The sequence below is a fragment of the Candoia aspera genome, chromosome 2 (assembly GCF_035149785.1).
Source record: "Candoia aspera isolate rCanAsp1 chromosome 2, rCanAsp1.hap2, whole genome shotgun sequence".
NCBI lineage: Eukaryota > Metazoa > Chordata > Lepidosauria > Squamata > Boidae > Candoia > Candoia aspera.
This window is the reverse complement of record NC_086154.1, coordinates 163785956-163808920: the sequence shown is the minus strand read 5'-3', so window position 1 is coordinate 163808920 and position 22965 is coordinate 163785956. Positions and strand designations below refer to the sequence as shown.

Below are 22965 nucleotides of genomic sequence, written 5' to 3'. Positions count from 1 at the left end.
AAGCTTGTGAGATGGATTTAATGGAGGAGCTTCCACAGTGAAATAAATCCTAATACCAAGCCAAATACAGAAATGGGTACCACTGTAGTACTTAAGTATAGAGACTATATATTTAAACATCTTTAAATTGAGAGTCATAAAAAGTGTGCATATGTATGTATGTGCATGAGTCCCTTTTGGCCCTTTTCCTTTCTGTTCAAACTACTTCTTTCTGTTCTTTCATTCATTCACCCTTCAGTAAAATTCAAGAATTTCTGGCTCCAGAGCAGCACTTCAACTTCCCCTTCCTCCTTGCTTAGCTCACGGTATATCTGATTTTTTAAGCAGCCAGTCCGCAATACCTGAGGGTAGAGACAGAAAGAATTAAGGGGGGAAAAAGGAGAATTAGGGATAAATTCTTCTGTCCTGAAAAATGAGTTAAGAATAAAGTGACACTTTGCCTAGAGGTAGTTAAGAATAAAGTGACACTTTGCCTAGAGGTACTAAGCAATCTATAATGGCCCTATCATGATTAACAAGAGGGGGACACAAAGAAAGGCCAGTAGCAGAAGCTGGGAATTCTGACCAAAAAAAAAAAAAAGGACTGGAAGAAATGTCAGCGAGGAGCAAAGAAAATGATTGACTGGAAATAAATTTCAGAGAGCCTAAAAGCTTCATTAGAGAACAAAAGAAAAATTGCTAAAAATTGCTGTGTTGTTCTTTACTTGCTTTCCTTTTTAATTAGAAAAGAGTCTTCCCCTTATTTTGGCTAGAGGTACAGTAGGAATTTTGAGAGCATGTTGTTAGCATTCTCACAGAATCATAGGTATGACAATTAATCAAAAGGCCTGTTTTCCAAAATGCAATTTTAAAATAAAAAAAGTAATTTTGCCAAGGAACTAGCTTAGTTTACGCATTATACTAAATCCAGATTGTTGAACAAGCCACAAGGCTAGGTTCATACGCTGAGCTAAGTTATTAACTATCATTCCCCAACCCCAATTCCTGACTTGCCTAATAAGCTAAGCCCAAACCAGAGAAACCACACTGAACTTCAGTGCAATGTTTGAACCCAGCCACTGAGTATAAGAGAAACATGTTACCCAAAGGCAAATAACACTTCTTCCCTTAAAATGCTGCTTTTATAGAAGGCACACTAGGGATGTTCAGGTACACATACACATAATCTACACCCATTCTGAAAAGGGAACAGAAGGGAAAGAAAGGGAGGGGAGAAAGAATGAAAGAAAGGAAGAAAGAAAGAAAAAGAAAGAAAGAAAGAAAGAAAGAAAGAAAAAATACATTACATGTACTAAACATGAGAAAAATCAGCAAACTAGCCAAGCCAGGCATTCTTGGAAATAAGTGGGCAGTAGAGACTGATGTTTTGTTTTGCAACGTATCAACTATCCAGTTTGAAAACACACACAAACATACACACCTGCACTGGGGTCAGAAGGTTGGGCAAGCCTTATTGGAGATGTTCGGATATATTTCGGTGCCAGTGAACACCATGTTGGAGATACAGACTACAAAGAAGGCTTTGTTTTGACTGAGTCAGGCCCATAGTTCGCCCAAAGGTCTTAGGATGGGAACAGCCAAAGAACTGGAGAGTCTGCTTGTTTGAGTCTGCCTGTGCTGTACCACAACCAGAAATATTTAGATGAAGGAAATTTCCCATAGGAAGGAGAACAGCTATTAAATAAATATTTGAAAATCAAGTTAAAATGTAGAATTTTATAGCAGTAGCATTTTATATGTATTGTTAGATGCATGGTCAAGAATCCAAAGCATCTGCTACATAGCAGTCAAGAAAAAAAACAGGTTATTTTTCTTTTGGCAAAAATCTACTGGAGTTGATGTATTTTTTTATACTTAGAACTAATCTTTGTGAGATTTACATAAGTTAGTAGAAGTCCAAGCTGACCCACTTTATTTGTTATATCTTTATTGATTCTTAGATACCCTCTTGTTGTTTTCACATTATTTAGTCTGGAATGGATGCACAGTAGTTAGTTTCCTCAGCTTTTATGCTTAACTCTAAGAAAGTGTTGCTGCCAATATTCCATTTTTTAAAACTGCACTCCTGCTTGTCTTGTTTGGTCTGGATTGATGCCATTTATTTTGTCCAAAACTGTAACCCAAACACCAGCCTTTCCTACATGGAACAGTATCAGGCTATTGAAGATCAGGGCTACTGTATCTATTATCATCATCATCATCACCACCACCACCATCACCATCTTTATCTTTCTCCTTTTTTCCAAGATAGCAAATTTCTGGATTACTCAGAAGTGCTGCAATAGTACTCAGAATAATGCTTTCTTTCCCCTTTTTTTACACTTTGTTAAACTGACCTTACAATGCTCACATGTGTTTCATTTCTTGAATGTAGTGTATATTTTTAATTACCATGCAATGTTTTACTCTTTCCTTTTGTGCACCTCTTTGGAAAAAATATTAAAGTCAGGATAAGTATATTTTCACATTATGCAAAGACCCAGCTCTCTGAAAAAGGCTAAATGCTGGGAAAGGTGGAAGGAACGGGAAGAAGAAGACAACCAGCAGCAAGGTGGATAGAGACTCAGTTACAGTGGTGATGAGTGCACCATTGGAATACCTAAAAGATCAGGTTAGGGATAGATCATCATGGAGAAAATCTATCTGTGAGATTGCTAGGAGTCGAAAAGAACTTGATGGCACATAATCAATCAGTCAATCAAAAATTTATCTCAAGTTAGGGATGAGAAATCTTTTTTGTGCCAAGGACTATATTCAAAGAAATGGGGAAGACAGAATATGGCAAAAATAGACAGGTTTAAAATGAAAATCCATTTTAATGTTAGTGAAAGTATGGATTTCTTCCAACTTAATTTAAACTTAAATTAACATTTTTCAAGTATTAACTGAACCCAAATCAGCAAATGTGGAATATCAGTGGTGGCTGAAGAAAGGACCACGTGAGTTAATTGGGAAGATCACAAATGACCAAAGGTTGCCCATTTGTCTTGAATGAGCTAATGAACCTTCATGTGGACTTTCTTTGGCTGTTAGAAGGAAAGCAATAATTAAGCCTATCCTACCCCGGAGGGAAAATAACTCATTACATATCAATTCTATTCTAATTTAGTTCCTAGTAAACAAGAAAAAATTAATGTATCAACTTAAGAGAAGGGGAAAGAAAGAAGCTAGCACATGAGAGGAAGCTATAGAGATCAGGGAATACTGCTGAATGGTAAGCATATAGTAGGATATTTTTCAAAGAGATAGGCATTTCCAGATTTTTATGACCAATGAAAATTATTTCTTCTTCTCAGCTTGGCTACTGAAGAGGAAGAACATCCCACAGCAACGCAATATGAGAAGGTAGGAAGTGTCTGAAGTTCTTATGAAGTCAGAAAGCTGGCCTCCTTTAGAAAGGCTTACTGCTGGGCTGTGGGAATCCAAGATAAAAGGATTGAGTCCTCACCTTCTTATTTTCAATGGTATGTTGCATGCACTGATTGCTCTTGAATGCACAATAAGTTGGATGTTGAACTCCTGTTGAGTCACAAATCTGGGAAAAAGGAAATGAGACAGAAGTGGGCGACATGAGAAGAACAAACAACCAAGGGCCAAAAGAAACTATTTCATGAATGCCCACCTTGTCTGGGAAATCTCCTCCGTGAAAGAAAGTATATTCTGACCGCAACCAAAGAGCTACACGATAATCATCACAGCCATGAGCAGCCAAGCGACCACACCAGTACTCTGTCTGCATGCCTCCATACATTTCAAACCCATAAAATTCTTCTGTGTTTGAGGAGCCCTAGTGATAAGAATGGGGAAATAGAGGATTGGCTACATGGGAACATATTTATAGTAAGGAGGCATTCTCCAATATTTTATCAATCTAACCTTTATTTACCTTGAGGCTCATAGCCTGATGCTGAGCCAGGATCCCAGGGTTAATGTAGTTTGTGAAGATGCCATCATTACAGGGGATACGTTTAAGATTGGAGGCCCCTTGACACTGCTCTGTTTTTAGGGAGCAGAATGCACATTCAGTACACAGATCTGCGTGTTGCCGGCCAAGGTTATCACACACCTAGTGAAGAGGGAGAGAGGCTAAAACAAAGCTCAGATTTTGGGAGCAATCCAGCCCTGACTTCCCTAAATATGTGGCAAACCATTTTGGGGTGATGTAGCCAGGAAACTTTCCCAAATTACATTAGAAGATACTCTAATAGCATAAATGTTGTGGCATAAGTATTTAGTGGGGGTTTGGAAATGTCTGCCAAGTGCTGAATTCTACTGTAGGGAAGATATCTTAGGTAATCAGCTGTGAGTCTTACCAAATCCTCAGAGCCAAAGATTCTTCCTTCTATTTCTTTCCAGGCCTTGCTAATAGCTGAGGATATGCAAATGTCTTGAAGCACTGCATAGCAGAGAACCACCAGAGCTTCCTCCTTGTCAATAGCTAAAAGACTGGTATAGCAAGAGAAAAATTGAGAGAAGCAAGAGATGGAGGAATAATAATTAAGACTGTTTTAATTTTATTTCTCTCTCCCACCTGCCCACCCCATCAGGGGCAACTGTAATGCCTACTCTTTCAGAGAATAATGTCTGTTTGAGGTGTAGCTAAGAATAAAACTCAATCTTATGGCAAAGTGTGTTCTCCAAGATGGCAGCTTTGCACCTTATTCTTTCATCCCTACCTCCTACCCATCACCAAATTGTTCTTATTTAAGGAAGCTTGTAGGACTATCAGTTCTGGGCTGGAAACATCCAAGACTACCAGAGAATTAGGGTTTTTATATCTCCTGGCTGTAATCTAGCAGTCATTCTAATTTTTGCAGCTCAGATCTGGTAGCCCTAAAAACATGTGACTTAATATGACGTAACTGTCCCTCGAAAGCTTATGAAAAATTATATAATACAATTTTGCTATGTTAATCATAATAGAAAAGGGGAGTAAGGACAAACAAATTTAATGCTTTGTTTAGAGTTTAAAACATTAAGTCTTGCTATTTCAGTCCACAAGAATACTGCACCTTTTTGATACATAGAATCTCATGGAACGGTATTTTTTTTTCCTGTCATACTAAGCTTAATGAAGAAATGAGCATCTGCTTTAAAGAGCTTTATAAATAGTCACCCACAAAGGGCTTCATCCAATGTCACACTAGAACAATGGGACTTCTCATTCCTTTCCTCCCCCATAGGTGCTCCCTTGTTTTCTCCAGTGGGGACCAACCTCTAGAACAACTGAAGTGTGTGGACAGGGACTGCAAGAATGGAATTATCTTTGCAATAATGTCCAAATATGATCTAGAGAAGTGATCACAGAATCCTCTAAACAGCAGTCCCCAACCTTTTCAGCACCAGGGACTGGTTTCATGGAAGACAATTTTTCCATGGACCGGGGTGGGGTGGGGGATGGTTTCGGGATTTATTTATTTATTTATTTTTCAAATTTCTATTGCCGCCCATCTCTCCCGAAAAGGGGACTCTGGGCGGTTAATTCAAGCACATTACATTTATTGTGTACTTTATTTCTATTATTGTTACATTGTAATATATAATGAAATAATTATACAACTCACCATAATGCAGAATCAGTGGGAGTCCTGAGCTTGTTTTCCTGCAACTAGACAGTCCCATCTGGGGGTGATGGGAGACAGTGACACCCAAAGTGTGTTGCTTATGTCCAGTCTCCTTCGTAATCTTGTTTTGGTTGCTGTCACTGCAGAAAACCCTGCTTCACACAGATAGAATGTTGGAAATGGAAGCAGGCTTTTCAGTGTTTTTGTGGCAATCTCAGGATATTCCGCCTTGACTCTAATCCAAACCATATGGAGATTTGTAGTTGTCTCAAACATACTTTTAAGGCCACCATCATGTGCAATCTCAAGCAGTTGATCCTCTTTTAGCACGGACAAAGTCGATTCACCTGGCTTATTCACAAATGGGGTGCGGATCCATTCCTTCCCAGTTCGGGGGTCTTTTGTGGTTGGGAAGTAATGCTCAAACTCTTGAAAGCTGAGATAGGTGATCATGCACCAGCTGGGAGAAAGAAGGCCCTGGCTCAGTCTCTTTCAAAATCTCTGCTAATGTTTGAAACATGTCAAAAATCCCAATGTTCCCTTGTCGCCCCCATAATTCCAGTTTGGCTTTGAATGCAGCCACTTTATTTGCCATCTTGAACACAGTTGCCGTTCTCCCCTGAAGTGATAGATTGAGATTGTTGAGCAGGTTGAATATGTCATACAAGTAAGCAAGTTTTGCGATCCATTCTGTGTCACTGAAATGTGCTGCCACTGGTGACTGCTTTTCTAAAAGAAATCTCTGGAGCGGCTCTTGTAACTCAAAAACTCTGGCCAGTGGTCTACCTTTAGAAAGCCATCTCACTTCTGTGCACAAGAGAAGACATATGTGTTCTGCGTCCATCTCACAGAGCTGCGTGAACAGATGTGAGTTAAGGGCATTTAATGCGGTTGATAATTTTAATCACATCCTGCAAAACGTTAAGTTCAGGTGACATTTTTTGGCTAGCCAGCATTTCTCTATGGATGACACCATGCGTAGACTCACATTCAGAAGCAACCTCCTTGACCCGAGTAGTGAAACCAGAAAGCCGTCCAGTCATGGCAGCCGCTCCATCCGTGCATATACCGACACAAAATGACCAATTCAGTTTTCCTGACATGTAATCATTCAAAGATTTGAATAGTTCTGCAGCTGTGGTGTTGGCTGGCAACAAAAGTGCACATAGCATATCCTCATGCACATCCTCCTGAAAAATATATCGCACAAAAACAAGCACTGTTGCCTTGTTGTCAACTTCAGTAGACTCATCAACCTGGATTGCATACCACGGTGATTAATTATTAATCGTTAATCCTCTCTAACCATTGTGCCTCAATATCCTCTGCTATTTCATCAATTCGTCTAGTTATGGTGCTAGCCGAAAGAGGAACACCTGCCTCTTCTTAGCTTTAGCAATGCGGTTAGCCACTAAGAATGATGCTCTCAGTGCAGACACATTTGATGAAGTGGTGGCCTTCAATGATTGCTTCTGTTCTTCGTGTTCATGTTTTTTTCTTTTGAAAAACTCCAAAGCCTTGTCTTTTAATGCAGGGTGCTTGGTCTCCATGTGATGAAGCAGTTTTGAAGGTTTCATGGCTTCGTTGGATAGCCGGTCGCCACATATTATCCAAAGTGGGCTTGGAGAATGTGAATCACCTGTTGCAATGAACCCGTAATTTAAGTAGGTCTGTTGGTATTTTCTTTTAAATGCAGCTGTCTTTTTGTTGGCAGTCTTAGAGTCTTCTGCTGTCTCAGCATTGGGTCTTTCCCCCTTTTCAAAGAAGCTCTCCAGCGATGTTTGTTTTTTACTCATTTTGGCTAGGGGTAGCTTGTGGGCTTACCAAAACTGACTGAGACAAGTGCCCAGTGTGGGAAAGAGGCGCGGACGGAAGTGGTAAATAAAATGATGGGTGGGCCACATGTGGACTAAAATAAGTGTCAGATTCTGACTTCTCATAAGGAGTGCGCAATCTAGATCCCTCGCATGCACAGTTTACAGTTGGGCTCGCGCTATTATGAGAATGTCCTGTTCTGAACTGTGACTTGACACGGAAGGTGAAGTAATAATTTTTATTAATACAGTAAATGTGATACAAGTTCAGTGGTTAGTTGCTGGTTGGCACACGGCAGGCTTGGCACGAAACTCAGGATGGTGGTAAGCAGGGTAATGGCTTGGCTTGGCAAGGTCACGCTGGCGAAGGCAAGGCTTGGTAGATTTTGCACTGGGTCCGTGCAAGGCTTGGCAAGATTCACTCTGGGAAAAACAAGACTTGGCAGGATTCGCACTGGGTAGAACAAGGCTTGACACAGAGTACTTGCATGCTTGCCAGCAGGGTTGAAGAGCAGAGTCCTTTCCAGAAAGCCAGCAAAGTCAAAGCAGACCCAGTCACAGAATCCCTTGGATTCACAAGGCACACGTCAGGCACTAGGACTGGCACTGAACCAGCAGGTTCAGGCAAGGAGCTCCACCCTTGGAGGCTTCAGCAGCAGTGCAACAGCAATGGCGAGTGGAGGAGGCATAGGAAGGTAGGAGTTGGTGGAGGATGGGTCAGCAGGGCAGGGCTGGAAGCAGCTGAGGGCAGGGAAGGCGCAGGAAGACAGGCTTGTCTGGTGGTCCGGCTGTGCAAGGCTTGGGAGGTTTTCCCAGTTCTGGATCCTAAGAGGCGAGGTCTGGAAGCTGAGCCTGAAGAACGGTTGTCCCTGACAACATGTTCCTCTTTTTCCCGACCTTTTATTCTTTTTTCTTCGTGCCATTTGGAGATAGCAGCCAATGGGCTTGCTTTCCTTTTGGCAAACTCTCAAGCTGGGCTCTGTTGCAACGTTACAACTTTTCTGCCGTTGCTGCAGAGCTCAGCACTTTTCCCGCCGTTGCTGCGAAACTCAGACTGCATTCTAACAGAGAATCTACTGGCACTGCTGATCTGACAGGAGGCGGAGCTCAGGCGGTAATGCGAGCGATGGGGAGCAGCTGTAAGTGCAGATGAAGCTTCGCTCACTCACTCACTCGCCCACCGCTCACCTCCTGCTGTGCAGTCCGGTTCCTAACAGGCCATGGACTGGTATTGGTCCACGGCCCAGGGGTTGGGGACCCCTGCTCTATAACAAAACAAAGCCACAATTATGAGTGTGTCAATAGCCATTTTTCATTTCTGATGTATTCACCAAAAAGGTCTAAGAAGGGTTGGTTATAGTCAATTCAGTGCTACACAGGGGCGGGAACAATAACATACACGGGTTGGGTTATGCTACTACTTCAAGCTCTAGAATTTATCCAAATGTGAACAAGACCTTATAGATACCATTGTCAAAGATGCCTGTGATCTTCTTGCTATATGCCTTCATCAGCACTCGTGTCATTGATACTTCATGCATGAGGGATAGCCAAAACCTTTGTGATAGAACACTGAGAGGGCCCTGATTATTGGCTAAAAGAGCCAAATATCCTCACAAGTCGAAAAGTTAGTGAAAGAAATTGAGGAATGTATATAATTGCTTTTGTCAAATAAGTGTTGTGAACTGACATATAGACTTCCTAATTTTAAAAATAGTGCTGGATACTGCTATACTGTATTTTATTGGCTAAATATGAGAACAAGTGTGAATAAAACTATTCAGCATCAGTGGAGTATGCAGGTCAATTCCTGTTGCCCTACTAGGTAACAACACTTAACCCATTTGAGGTAGTCTAGACAAGATGCACACCCAGGAGTACTAGCTCTATCTTTATTGTAAGGTTACATTAACAAAATCTTGCAAGTCTGAAAGTACTTTTCCCCCTTCCCTTTACATGTATTCTCTAGAAAACTAGGGAGGGTCCCTTCTGAAACACTTCCCACACACCCTCCCCTCCTTCTGTGGGCTGAGGTATCTTTTGCATGATTGTTGTCTAGTCTGTGGCTTGTCTTCCTGCCTCCCAAGATCATTCCCACATATGGATACATCCATTTTGATCGATCATAAAAAGCTCAGTACTTAGATGGGAAATTTCCAGGAAATCCTAGATTTAGACTGGGAAGTCAAAAAGATATCCTAGGAGAAGGCTGTGGCAAACCACTTCTGGATTGTTACCAAGAAAACTATATGGACAGGTCAATGATTTACGTTTAATTCTGTAAGCCGGAGCCACCATGTGTGAGTTGGGCGGCCTTATAAATTTGTTAAATAAATAAATAATGTCACCAAGAGTAGAATCTGAGTTAAAGGAGACCTTAGCTTTTATCTAATTCTTATACATAAATGCAAAGAAAGCTATGGCGAGGAACAAGACAGTGATACTTTGAAAAAAGACACATTGCCTTGTGAAGATTATAGTTCTAGATTGTAGAGAGTGTCTAGGATAACGGGGGGTAATAGAAAGGGGTTTCTGCAGCAGTCTACTCTCCTCCTGGGTGCTTTGTGCATCCCACATTTTAAATTCAGTGTTTTTTTCTGGTATCGACATGCTTTCATCCTTGAACAGAAAAATTTGCCCTAACCCTTTTGCCCTTCCAAGGTTGGCTTGAGACATCATCATTTGACTGACTATGGGCAAGATCCAAGTTAAGTGCATTGTTTGGGTCATGCTTATTTATTTATTTATTATTTATTATTCAATTTTTGTTACCGCCCATCTCCCCAGAAAGAGGGACTCTATATGCTAGCATTTTAATCTTTTGTTGTTGTTGTTACGTAAAACTTGTACTAATATTGTAGTAGTATTGGATGAATAAGACTTGTAGTATTGTAGTATTAGGGGATATACCCAATAGACTTTGTGAACTTCATAGAACTCAGAGGCTGTGGTAGTTGGCAACGTTATATGAAACTCTTTGCTGTGCAGTGCAGTGTTCTTCTCGCCTCATACACAGCAAGGTCAAATTGCCATGCAAGCAGCAAATCTTCATGACACTTGAAACGCCCACATTTTTTACTATGTAACATCCTCCCTGTGTCTAAACACGGCTTTGATATGTAGGTCAGCTGTCCTCCAGTTATGCTGATTTACTCAAAGATAAAGATAATGAACTCAGGCTTTCCTATGTTTAGAAAATCGCAAGAGTTGCATTGTTACAATAACTTGAAAGAGCAATTTACGGGCATCTGGGTCTTTGATAAGCCAATGCCCATGTGTTGCGATTTCTCTTTCAACAAGCAGGCGCCCTCCCATTTCCAAAGATGGCACCCTCTATTTATTTATTTTGATTATTGTGAGACAGTTACACATTTTAGCCTGTGCTCCGTAGAATGTGATGGAATGTGATATAACTTATAATAAGACCACTGTTGCCCTGACACTGGTGCTCCTGGCTTTGCTTGCTGGGACCCTGATGATCACTGTACATCTCTGCTAGCTTAATAAAGGAACCAAGTTCTTACCAATTGCTTTGGCTCAATTCTTTCAGGTGAGATTTTTCCACCACATACTGTGAAGAGGAAATCTGCAAAAAGGATCCACTGGCAATGAATGATAATGGTGGTACCACGGATCTCCTTCCACCCTAAGTCCTCTTCATACCACTGAGGTGGTTTTCAGCAAATGGCTGCCTTCCCTTAATTCAAAGGTGACAACCCTTAGGTATCCATTGGCCACACTTCACCTTTTTGGCTAGTGCAAGGGGTGCACTGGCAGATGGATGGGTCCATGGCTAAACATGTAGACAGGGCCAAGGGTTCTCTTTTTTTTTCTAGGATTTTTGAGAGGAAATAGTTTTTTCAACACTGTCCAGTTTATTATTTATTAGGGCTTCAGTTATAGCTTTGCCTCAAAATGGCAGAGTTGGGGTCAGTTGGGGATTTGAAGGCCATAAAAAAGGAGTGATGGTACTGTACGTGGACCTGGGGCATCAGGTCACTCCCTCAACCCTAATCATTTAACAGTGAATAATAACTTGAGAATTTCTTCTTTTTGTAACTACTCCTTACCTGTTTGTCTAAGTCAGGGTCACTCCGTCTAAAGCCTTTCCACAACTGTCCACCCATCCTTGAATCAACACAAAATAATGCCAGAGTAAACTTTGCTGTCCTTGTTGCCAATCTGTATTCTGCCTGTATTGCATCTGTTCTGTGAGTCACTGTCACGTGGCATTTTCCTGATTGTGAGTGCCCTTTGTTATGGGCAAAGTGATTGCCTTTCTCATCTGGTTTCGCTGCTCTCCCTCTTGAGCAGGTCAGCAACCAACAGCCAGAACACTGCAGTGGGAATAATTTGGGTCTGATTTTGGGACTATATCTAGACTTCTTCACTAACTTGGTTTGTCTGCCATCCTCCCACACCCCATGTGGGCATGTCCCAAAATAAAAATAATACGATTTTCTTAAAAATGGGATGACACTAAGCCGGAAATAGCCTCAGAGAGGAGAGAAAGTCCTTTCCATGATTGTGCAGCAAACTAGGTCTTAAAAAGGGAAGAACTGACTAGCTGCTCAGCAACCACATCTCTTATTTTGGAGAGTGAGAGAAACTGCAAATACAAGAAAACTGGCAGTTAAGCAACCAAAGCCCAGGTCCACACCCCTGATCATTCTTTCCAATAAGAGCACTGCAATAAAAATAACAGAGCTGTTTCATCTTAAGATAAAGATACATTTCAGCATATTGATAAAGCAGATTAGCACAAGCACATCACTTCTTCTCCTTCAAATGAAATAGCAGAGGACCGCTCTTCTCTTCCTTGTTGGAAGCCTGGAGAGAAGTTTGTGTCAAAACCAGAAAGGGAGGAGGTGACGGGTATGAAAGGAACCCAGGAAAACAAGGAGAGAAATAATTGTGGTAGAGGCTGCCTAGTGACCAAATGCAGGGGACCATGCCCAGATACACACTTGTGATCACACTCACAACAGATCAACTGATCTTGTCCCCAAGGTAATGGGTGGCAAAACATTACTATTTTATACACCTTGAAGTTGTGGTGGGATAGTGACAGCTTAAGGTAAAGGTAAAGGTTTCCCTTGACGTAAAGTCCAGTCGAATCCGACTCTAGGGGGCGGTGCTCATCTCCGTTTCTAAGCCTTGGAGCCGGCGTTGTCATAGACACTTCCGGGTCATGTGGCCAGCATGACGACTCGGAACGCCGTTACCTTCCCGCCGAAGCGGTACCTATTGATCTACTCACATTTGCATGTTTTCGAACTGCTAGGTGAGCAGGAGCAGTGACAGCTTAAGGGGGAAAATATTTCCCTTATTCTGGTATGGCTAGTGGTTACTCAAAGCTGACTGACTGACAGACTGGGAAAGAGTTGTTGAGCCAGGAAGTTGTTGGGTCAAGAAGAAAAATCCATGATTGTGTCATAGTTAAGCGCAAGGGGAGACAGTTCCTATATCAGAAAAATATTAAATATGTTTATAAATATTTATTTTAAACTTTTGTCTTCAAGCTGGGTTTGGCCCTTACCTGCCCGTGGAACTGTTTTCTGAGATGGCTTCTTCAACATTCAGAGCTGGATTTTCATTTTCTCCTTCTTTCATGCTCTCTGCCTTCAGGGTCTTCTCCAGTGCCAGTGCTTTGCCAATCAGATGCTGGATGTCTTCAAAGAGATGCTGGTTTGTGGCCTCTTCTGTGACTTCAAAATTTTTGATAAATGAAGTGGGTGCTTCAGGAGCAACAGTGCTAATCTCAGCATTTAAGTCATCTGGCCATTCAGGGAGCTGTTGGGCTTCCAGATTACTGTGTGGAACATGGAAATCATTCTTCAGCATAGGCTCCTGTCCTGAGACTGCAAAGGAGTATTTCAAAATGGAGTCAATATTGGAGCGGAGGCGGTGTTCAAGGGTTAGTGGAGAAACCTCAGTTGGGGCTGAGGCAAGATTCTCACTTGGGGCTGTAGGGAGAATGTCAGTCTCTTCAAGGAGCGGCAGCTTTGGACACAGGATCCGCTGTCCAGGAAAAAAGGAGGGAATTGGGGAAATATGACTACAATATACACATAGAATCCCATTCCCGCTCCTTCCCAGTATATGAATGTCTCCAGCTCATAACTTCTAGTCTATTCTTGGTATTCTCTCCAATAAGATGTCTAATTAAGTTGTTTGTTGCTGTTATTTCCCTTCACACACTATAATCTTCCCAAGGACCACTTCCCTTTGCTATTACCAGCACCTATCAGTGGAGGTAAGCTTCTCTCTTCCCATTGGCCAAAAGGAAGGTGGCACACAAGACTTAGGCTATATAACTTTCTGCTATTCAAAAGGATTTAGATCTCCCATTGTTCTGTAAGGCAACCTGTCCATGTCATTAGGCTTCTTGAATTCCACATAGCCTTAAGGGAGACAACAACATGTCTGTTCTTTCCTTAGCAGATGAACAAAGCCAGAGGAACTAGGAATGGGAAGGACTGCAGATGAGCTCTGGACTACATTAAAAAAAAGAAGAGAAGAAAGAATAAGTGAGGAAGAGCTGACCTCCAGTTCCTTCAAAGAGATGGTGATGAGCCAGAAGTCTCTACCTGTTTTGATATACTCTCCCACCATCTTCACTCACAATTCATCAAATGGAGTCCAAACAAGAAATTGCTGTGACACTGACTTAAGTCCTAGTTGTTGAGGTTTCCAGGACTCAGATGAGTCTGTATAGCAGGGTTATGCAACTTTTACAGAACCAAATGATATAGTTGTCTGTTGAATACTATGCTGGTTGAAAAGGGACATGGCCAAGACAAAGAAGTGGATAGTGTTGGGACAAATACAAAATTTGATGTAAATTTTAATTTGAAAATAAAATTAATTAACATTAATTAATGCAGTGGATACCATGACTCCCTTGTATTGATTAACTTCTCCTCTCTTAGATAGAGGGAGTGCATAGACTGTGAATATTTCCAATAAAGGGACTTTGGTCTTGGTTAATAAAATGATCCTTGGCCATTTTCAGATATGTCCTCTATTTCTTCCAACAATTAATCCTGTACTATTGGAGGCAGTTATCTGCCCTGGAAAACAATCTCAGTTGAAAGCCTCCACGACTGTCTCCAGAACTCGGCAGCATCTGTGGTTAAGCTGAACCACATAAACTATGTCCCTTCAGTAGACCTGGCTAGTGGCTAATGTGCCACCTCAAATGTAATTTCTAACACACCTAGTAATTATCTTTCTGCCAGGTTGAATGGAGTGGGATGGGATAGCCAGGGCCTACGCTAAACCACTAATCAAATACAAAGGCCTTTAAACCCCTTTTAAAGACCACAGCACTTTCACAGAGACAAAGGGAAGAAGACAGCTGGTTCTAGAAAGCCCAGAACTTGGAGACTGTCACCTATGTCTGTGGACATAGAATGACAGCTGTACTTAGAGGAGCATAAGGAGCAAACAGAATTGTAAGGAAAAGTAAGAGTAGATAGATGCTGCTGGGGAGATTGTGACCAGTGAGCTCTGATAGTTTTGATAATCCAGGAAGCCTACTTTTACCATAGATACCATGATTAGAGTAAGGGCATTGAAGTAATGCTGATGCTTGAATCTGTGCTTCATCTCAGTGTCATTTTCAAGAACACAGACATCCTCCCCTTCACCTAGATAATTTCAACATTCTCCACCCTCCACCTTCCATCCCTTGCCAGATTTTGCAGATAATAAGACGAATGAAGTTTGATATCAAAATTCCAGATGTTCTTAGCCAACCACAAAGAGTCACAGAAAGAAGGTGGAAGAACATTAACAAATAGTCTGTCAAGAGATGTGTGAGGTGTGAAAATTTAATTTGTCATGGGTAAAGACAGAAAAAAGAAATAGGACATTCAAGGGGTTTGACTATATGGAGAATTGGGGTAAAAAAAATTAGAAGGAGAAACTGTTGAGTGGAAAGGTATCACACTCTAAGGGTTTTAAAAAGAGAAGACCCTGTGAAGGGGAGGAGAGAAGATCCAGTTATTTCATCTCCTTGTGCCTCTGGTTTTATTCCTGCCAACCTACTTCCTACTTTATTTAGCCTACCTCTGAATAGATCAGTCATGGATGAGATGTTTATTTCCAACTGGACTGATTCAGAAAGAACTTAAGGGTCTTTCCTTTTACTTTTTCCCCTTCCTCTTCATCTTTTCCTGTGTCCTTTTCCCCATCCTTTCTCTTCTATAGGCTAAAGATAATCATCAATTGCTGAGCTTCAAGGAGAAGCAGCAATGGGTGATATTATGCAAATGTGTTGAGTTTTTAGTAAAGAAACAAATGATTAATCCTAGTCTGGTTCTTAAAATGTACTTAAAAAGAACAAAGGAAGTATAATCTGGATGTATGAGGGGGAGCTATGGCCATGCTGAAAGAAAGCAGTGAGAGAGTGGAAGGATCAGGGTCCAATCTCGTAGAGGTATCTCTGTGATATCTCTGATTAGATTTGGTAAGGGTTGCCTGGGGAAGGCAACTAATGGTCCCATGTTCCTAGTGGGACCATAAGGAGAATTTTAGGTGATGCTGAAAGAAGGCAAAAGCTTTGACACTGACCCACCCCAGGATGTCAGGTGGTATTCCAAAGTACTGAGTGATCTCCAAAGTCACAGTACAGACCCACTAAGCATTGTGTGAGTGGAGAGGAAAGAAAGTAGATTGCCTAGATTGGGCATAAACTTTAAATTGGGCTCTGGCTTGACTACAGAGCCTGTGAAAAATCCTGCAGTGTAATAAGATATGAGAATGGAGTGGAAGGTATCTGAATGGTACTGTTCTGGACTAAGATCAGAAGATGGAAAGAGGAATCAGAAACACCTCCCAGGAGACTACTGCAGTAGTCTTTAAGATGTTACTGTGAAACAACTAAGGCATGTACCAATAAAGCCACAATCTTTTCTATCAGAAACCCCTAGATGCTACAAATATTCATCATGTAAAATTTAGCAACCCTGATGTGAGTCAAGAAGACAAATGAAGACTCAGTTGTGAGAGAGCCCTCAAGGACTTTTGATAAAAAAAGAAGCAGTGGCACAGGCCAGTAACTTGAGCACAAAGAGAGATCCAATGAGGATCTCATCAACAAAGGACAAATAAAGCCTCTTTTAAACAAAAGAGTCTGAAAACCTACCAGTTGTTAAGAAGAGTTTACCAGGCATGTAATATAAGACAGAAAAAGAGGCAAAAAATAAGTTAAAGGAAGGAGGGAAAGGGGTCGGAATGGGAAGTAATATTAGGAGAGCCCTCCACATTGTTGAATCTCTTCCTCCAAAATAGAGATAAATTCACATGCAGAGAGAGGAGTTTCAAAATCATAATTTCATTACCATATTACATACATACATACATAACCTAGTAGTATTTAGTATCTTTATGATAGCATAGCATACCCTTGTAGTCATGGTGTTCAAACATTCCATGTCTACCTTAAGAAACTTTATGTTATGCTCCCCATGTATATTTTATTAACAATTTATTTGTTTGACAAGCAGTATTTATAAACAAGAATATAGGGTTTTTTTTAAGCTTCTGTTTAATGTAACCTTACAAGAAAGATAGTGCTGATGCTCCTGGTTGTGCTTCTTGTTTGGACTATGTTTAAGGGCTAACATCAATCTTGCAAGACTGAAAGTATTTCTCCCCCCTCTTTTTTTAGATTCTGGAAAACTAGGAAGGGTCCCTTCTGACATGCTTCCCACGCTTTTCCCCCACCTGTGGACTGAGCTGCCTCTTATGAGACCATTGCCCTGGCTGTGGGTCTTTTTCCTGTCTCCCAAGGTCGTTCCCACATACCATCACAGGAGCCCTTAATGACAGTCACAAGTCTCATCCCTTTACTCTCTTAATTTTAGCCAAGTCACTCTCCTCTCAGTATCTACTAAGGGATCGACCCTTGTAAAATGAACATGTCTGAAACTTATGCTCTTGCCCTTACCTTGGTGTAGAACTTCTGGTTTAAGCATCGAAACTGTGCAAACACACAAAAAGTCTCAAAACGTGGACTCTGGGGAAGTTCAGCACAGACAGGACCTGGAAGCAGAAGGTGAAAGAGAACAATATTCTCCCAAGATAGGACAGAGACAGGTTTGAAATGAATGGGATCATACCAAGCTAATAAAACACCTATGTTCATTAACATCCATGGGCAGTGGGTATTTAAACCATCCAATCTATTCTGAAAGGGTAAAACTTCAAAAATGTCCCGTAAACCTATTAGAAGTTTCACAGTATAAAATATTTTAACATAGCATTACATTTTACTTCCAAAATGCAGGATATTAAGAATGCCAACATGCACTATTGTAGGCAAACAGCAGTCTGAATTCCAAAGTAAGAAATAATAAAAAAAAGTGGACACATATATTTCAAGAATTGGTTGGGGTGCCCAAGTAAAAGAATAAGCACAAGCTAGTTTTATGCAACTCTTCCTCAAGTCATCTTCCTGTAACATCTCCATAGCCCTGCTTTGTCCTATCGGGCAACCTCTTTGGCTCTGAATGTGACATCAAGAAAAGAGTCACACTTTTGGAGCTGCTGCTGCTGTTGCTAGTACAAGTACACAGAAATACATACATGCACCAATTTCCAGGAACACTCCCCCACCCCCCACAATAATCTTCGGCTCTTCCACAGCATCTTCACCTCTGCTATGGCCATTGGATCTCAGCTAGTAGTAGGGACTCAAGTGGGTCGTTGTCTGATCTAAAGAAAGTAGTACCCATGGAGGAGTATGAACAGAGAGAAGATTAAAAAGTCTATCTATTTTACATCTGAGAAAACAGTTCTATACCAACTGAATGGTCATAACAGTCCTCCTCCCAAATTCCTGGGAATGTACTATAGTTTGGTGCAGATGCCAACCTTCCTCTGTATTCAACCCTTTATTCCCCATAGAACTGCAGTTCCCAGGTGCTCTATAGAAAACAAATGAATGTAAAACCAATTATATATAATCCACTGGCCAAATGCCCCATCTACTGGCTGATTCGAGAAAGTAAAAATCATTCCATTTCTAATGCGACGTTTCCTCAGCCCCTCTAGCCATCAAAGAAAATAAGCTGCACCTTTCCTGACACTGTTCAGTAGTCCATTTTTCACTGGAGAGACTTCTTATTGCATATCCTGTTTCCCAGCTTCGTTGCTCAGCTTCAGCATTTTATTTCTATTTGAAACTACGAGGGCAGATACAGCACCCCCAATCTTCAGTCTTTCTTCCCCAATTCCATAGAGGTGTAGTGTTCACATGGCTGTCAAGCCCTGGCACTTGTATCTGTCTTTTTATAGCCGATATTTGACTGACCACTCCATTTAGGAAAGCTATTGAATGCAGTTTAGTACCAGACTGCCACGGTAACAGTGACTCAGAAAGGCTTTTGAACTTTATTGCCATCTCATAACAGAGCTGTCACATCTGGGGCCTTTGTTTGCATTCTTTTAACAACTCATCTTCCCTTGTCATCATCTCTCAAGCTTTCAGAGGGATTTTGACTACAAACATAGACACATGTATGTAAACAAATGCATGGATAGTGGGGAAATAGAGGAGAAATACTACTAAGTTCTCTTCATGGAAGGGGGGCTTGTTAATGATTGTTAATTCACAACCTGATATTAAATACATAAAATACAAGCCACTAGAGCACACTGAATTGGTTGACATTTCTCTGCATGCTTTACATTCATGAAGATATAGACAATCCATTATTGTAACACTACGAATATCAGCACAGATGTGAACATGGTAAAGATAATCTCAAAGTATTATGTTTTCATTTAAAAATGAAAAAAAAATGGATTGGTGGTCTGTAAAGTCACAGTATGTCTTCAGTGTGGATATGTCACAAAAAAGAGTGCAAAGAGAAAGTTGGGTTGGCTGAATCAAAATTGCATCCCGCGTTCGGATCTGGGGATGAAGATTGACTCATATTCTGAAAAGGTGGAAGACTACTACTATACGACACACACAGATATTTTAGGGTTAAATTTGAGGATTTTTTTTTTACTACAGGCTATGAAAAACTAGCTATGTAAGGGAAACAAAGTGCTACCAGCATCTCTCACCACAAAAGGGTACTGGAGGAAATTTTAAGTGTGCACCACGTACCCTCTGGAATCTGGCCATGATTCTCAAATTGATCCAGCTCTATTATTTTAGGATCATGGCAACCTTTGGTACGGCGGATCTGACACACCAGGCTTGCCTTCCATGACGGCCTCAAGGAAGAGAAAAAGACCTTATATTCATTGTCCGTGAGTGGGCTGCCTGGGTATGAGGAAGAAGAACTTGGGATTGCTGGTGTCAGAAAGATTGGGAATCCTGAAGGAAAAACATTACAAGAAAGGAAATATATCAATCAGAAACAAAACAGGACAGGCCATAACAACAGCTCATGGTCCATCAATTGTATTAATATCAATAAACCCTTTAAAAAGCATTGGCATTAGCTGCCAGTATTTCAGCAAAACTGAGGAGCAGAAAATAAACTGGTCTACTGATAAATTTCTAATAGTGTAACAAGATTAGACTCCCAGTAACAAAATAATTCCCCTTCTCCCTCCAAACCATACTGCTGAAATGAAAGTTTGGGGGTAGGAATGGATTTATGACAAGGTTGTGAAGTTAGATAAATACTGGCACTCAAAGGCAAATTACCAGGCTAAGAAATCTTTAATTTTGTGTTTATATAAACATCAGGCTCTGATGAATTGATCGTGGGATTCTAGTGAGAAGCAAAACGTCCTATGAGCCTGAAGACCCAGTTTCCTTTAGAACGATCTTCCTCAATTCTAAAGGGCTTTGTAGAGGAGAAAAGAGTGGAACATGTAAGTCCTCTTCTGTGCCATTTTCCTTGAAGAAAATGGGGTGTATTCTGAATAAATATGCATAGTATCAAGGTGAATTCTCAGGCTACTTCAAAATCCAAAACAAACTAAGTCTAGTATTTCTTTATGCAAATGGAATAGCATCACCTTTAGATTTCCTTGAAATAAAGAGCTATCAGCTCCCCTAAGATGTATTCCTCTCCTCTGTTGAGCAGCCAGGCAGCTTTTCCAGACTTAAAGAGAAGAGGGCTATCTATTGTTCAAAACATAGATGTAAAATGTTTGGATATTATAAAGTCACTGAAAAGAGTTTCTTCAGTTTGTTTAATGAGGATGTATTTTGATTTATTGAAAATCCCAAAATAGAATAGTCATAAATTCACTGTTAAATATGAAATAATATTTTTAAAAACCCATTTTTTCCCTCAAAGTCCTATGCAAAGAAATAATGTTCAGTCGTGTAACAAGCAGAAAGCAAAGGGGGAAATCTTTTCCTAATATGCACATACAGGACTTTAGGAAGAGACAAAAGGAAGCAGTGCCAGTTCAGGTTTTGCCTGCCCCCCAAATGCTAAAGATACAGGCTTTATCAGATGCAATCTTTAATCCAGGTAAGCAGACAATGCCATTTTCTATAGTGTCTTGGCTGAAAAGACTGCTGTGATCTCAAAACACAGGAAAAATATTGTCAGCAGTGCTAATAAAGGAATGTCAAATTAAACTAAATTTAAATCTGGAATGACAGATTTTTGTTTTTAACCAAAATTAAAAAGTTCAGCTTCCAAGCTTTTGCAGCATCTTTGCTCTGTTATTAAGGGCTTCAGATTTCTAGGCCTAATGATGGTCCAGTATATGAGAAGAAAGGGATCAGTACTCCATATTGGAGATTTCTAAAGGAACCTCCAAAAGTCTCCTGGAGACTTCCATGTTGGGAAGAACTGTTGGATAGAGACCACGGGCTAGAATATAGAGACCAGCAGGTGCAATGGCAGATATGGGGTAAGCCAAATTTGATAGAAAAGCAATAGTTTGGACAGATCTTCTCATCATACAGATAAATCAGTCACTCACCCACCAGAAAGGCCCATGGTGAGGTCCTGAACCTCAGCATTGGCATTTTGCTTCTTTTATATTTCTCCACTTCTCACCAATACACTCCATTTCAAAGGCCAGCAAGACCAGACACTTTTAGAATGAGAACACAATGACCTCACAGTTGAGGCTATTGCAGGAGAAACAAGAATCTGCTAGGCAGGCTAAAAATGCTGGTAGGAAATGGACCCTTATGCATATATGGAGTAAACAGCAGCCACCATATTGTAAACCAATAAATTTCTCTCTGCGCTGGGCTTTGGCTGCCATTAAAGGTCAGAATATGGGAGGCAGTCAGATTGTAGATTCAGCCTATTGAAAACTTTGTGAAATGAATGGGAATTCCACAAGATATGTTCTGATTCATTTTAGAGAAGTTTGTATATTATGCCTCATGTTAATGCAGAGGATGCACCACAACATTGATTTATCAGGTTTTAAATTTTCTCAAATCAGCAGAATGAGAAAGCTGAAGGCATAAAGCTAGACGGGAATGTGGAAAACATAGTCATGGTGTTTAAGATGAATGACATATTGAACCACAGAATTCATACTTTGCTACAAGATAATCCAGTTCTACAGGATTATATCTTTGCTTAGATCTTCTATGTGTAACTGGGGAGGCAGTGATTTCTAGTCCTGCCTTAGGCACAAAGCCAACTGGGTGACCTTGGGCCCATTACTCTCTCTTGGAAGAAAGTAAGGGCAAACCACTTCCAAAATCTTGCCAAGACTGCAGGGGCTTATCCAGGCAGTTGCCAGGAGTCAAGACTGACTCAAAGGTGCCCCACCACAAAAAGTATGCATTTAAATAGCTTCAGTTAAACAGCATCAGTCCAGAGTAAAGTGGTAAGCAGGGAATTTTATTTATTTAATGGATTTATAGGGCCGCTGAACTCAAATGCTGTGACTGCAAAGCAATCTTGGATCCATTAATATGGAAGAAAATTGTTATATAAAACTACATAATCAGCTACAAATTCAGTCAGCATTTGAATGAATGTGATGTAGTAGACTAGGATAAGGGTCCAAAGTCAAGACACCATCAGCTATGCGAACTCACTAGGTAGCTTTTGGCAGGGTTCTCATAGTGTTTCCTCATACTATTATTGTGGGGATAAAATCAGAAGAGGCAATTCTATATACATCACCTTAAGGTCTCATGACAAAGCACTGTTGCTTTCTATCAACACTATTAACCCCCAAATGCATTTTGATAGCCTACATAGTTATCTGCATCCAGTTACAATAAAGCCATGGCTATAATTTATAATTAAGATAGCCTGATGAGATATTGATAGACAGACTAGCTAGACATTGTTCATAGTCTGTTCCAGTAGTTAAGTAGTTCTATTTCAACGTAATTCTAGCTATATATTGCCCATGTAGATGTATCTTACACATGTTGGAAGATTCCACTGCTTGATCCTCTATGGCTAAACCCAGTATTACTTAGCTATAAAGCTTTGGTCCATAGCCAAGCTATCCAGAGGAACAGGCTCCCGTAACACCCAGGTCCGACAATGTATTAGCTATCATTTGTGCTCCTTCAATTGCTCCTATCTTCAGAAGGATATGATGGCTACAGAAATTATTTTTCACCAGTGACACAGTCAGCACAATTCCTTCCATTTTAGGCTCATCTAGTGCCT

The 22965-nt window shown here is 40.7% G+C and overlaps 1 protein-coding gene across 1 annotated transcript; it reads right to left on the bottom strand.

Annotated features, from left to right (window-relative positions):
* Nucleotides 1-21309, bottom strand: ACRBP (acrosin binding protein). Its single transcript, XM_063293045.1, has 9 exons — nt 21297-21309; nt 19503-19715; nt 17334-17428; nt 12918-13399; nt 4314-4446; nt 3887-4066; nt 3623-3787; nt 3449-3535; nt 1-341 (listed from the first exon to the last, which is right to left on the bottom strand). The coding sequence occupies exons 1-9, from the start codon at nt 21307-21309 to the stop codon at nt 228-230; spliced, it is 1482 nt and encodes a 493-aa protein (XP_063149115.1). The 3' UTR covers nt 1-227.
* Between the last annotated feature and the right edge of the window lie 1656 nt (nt 21310-22965).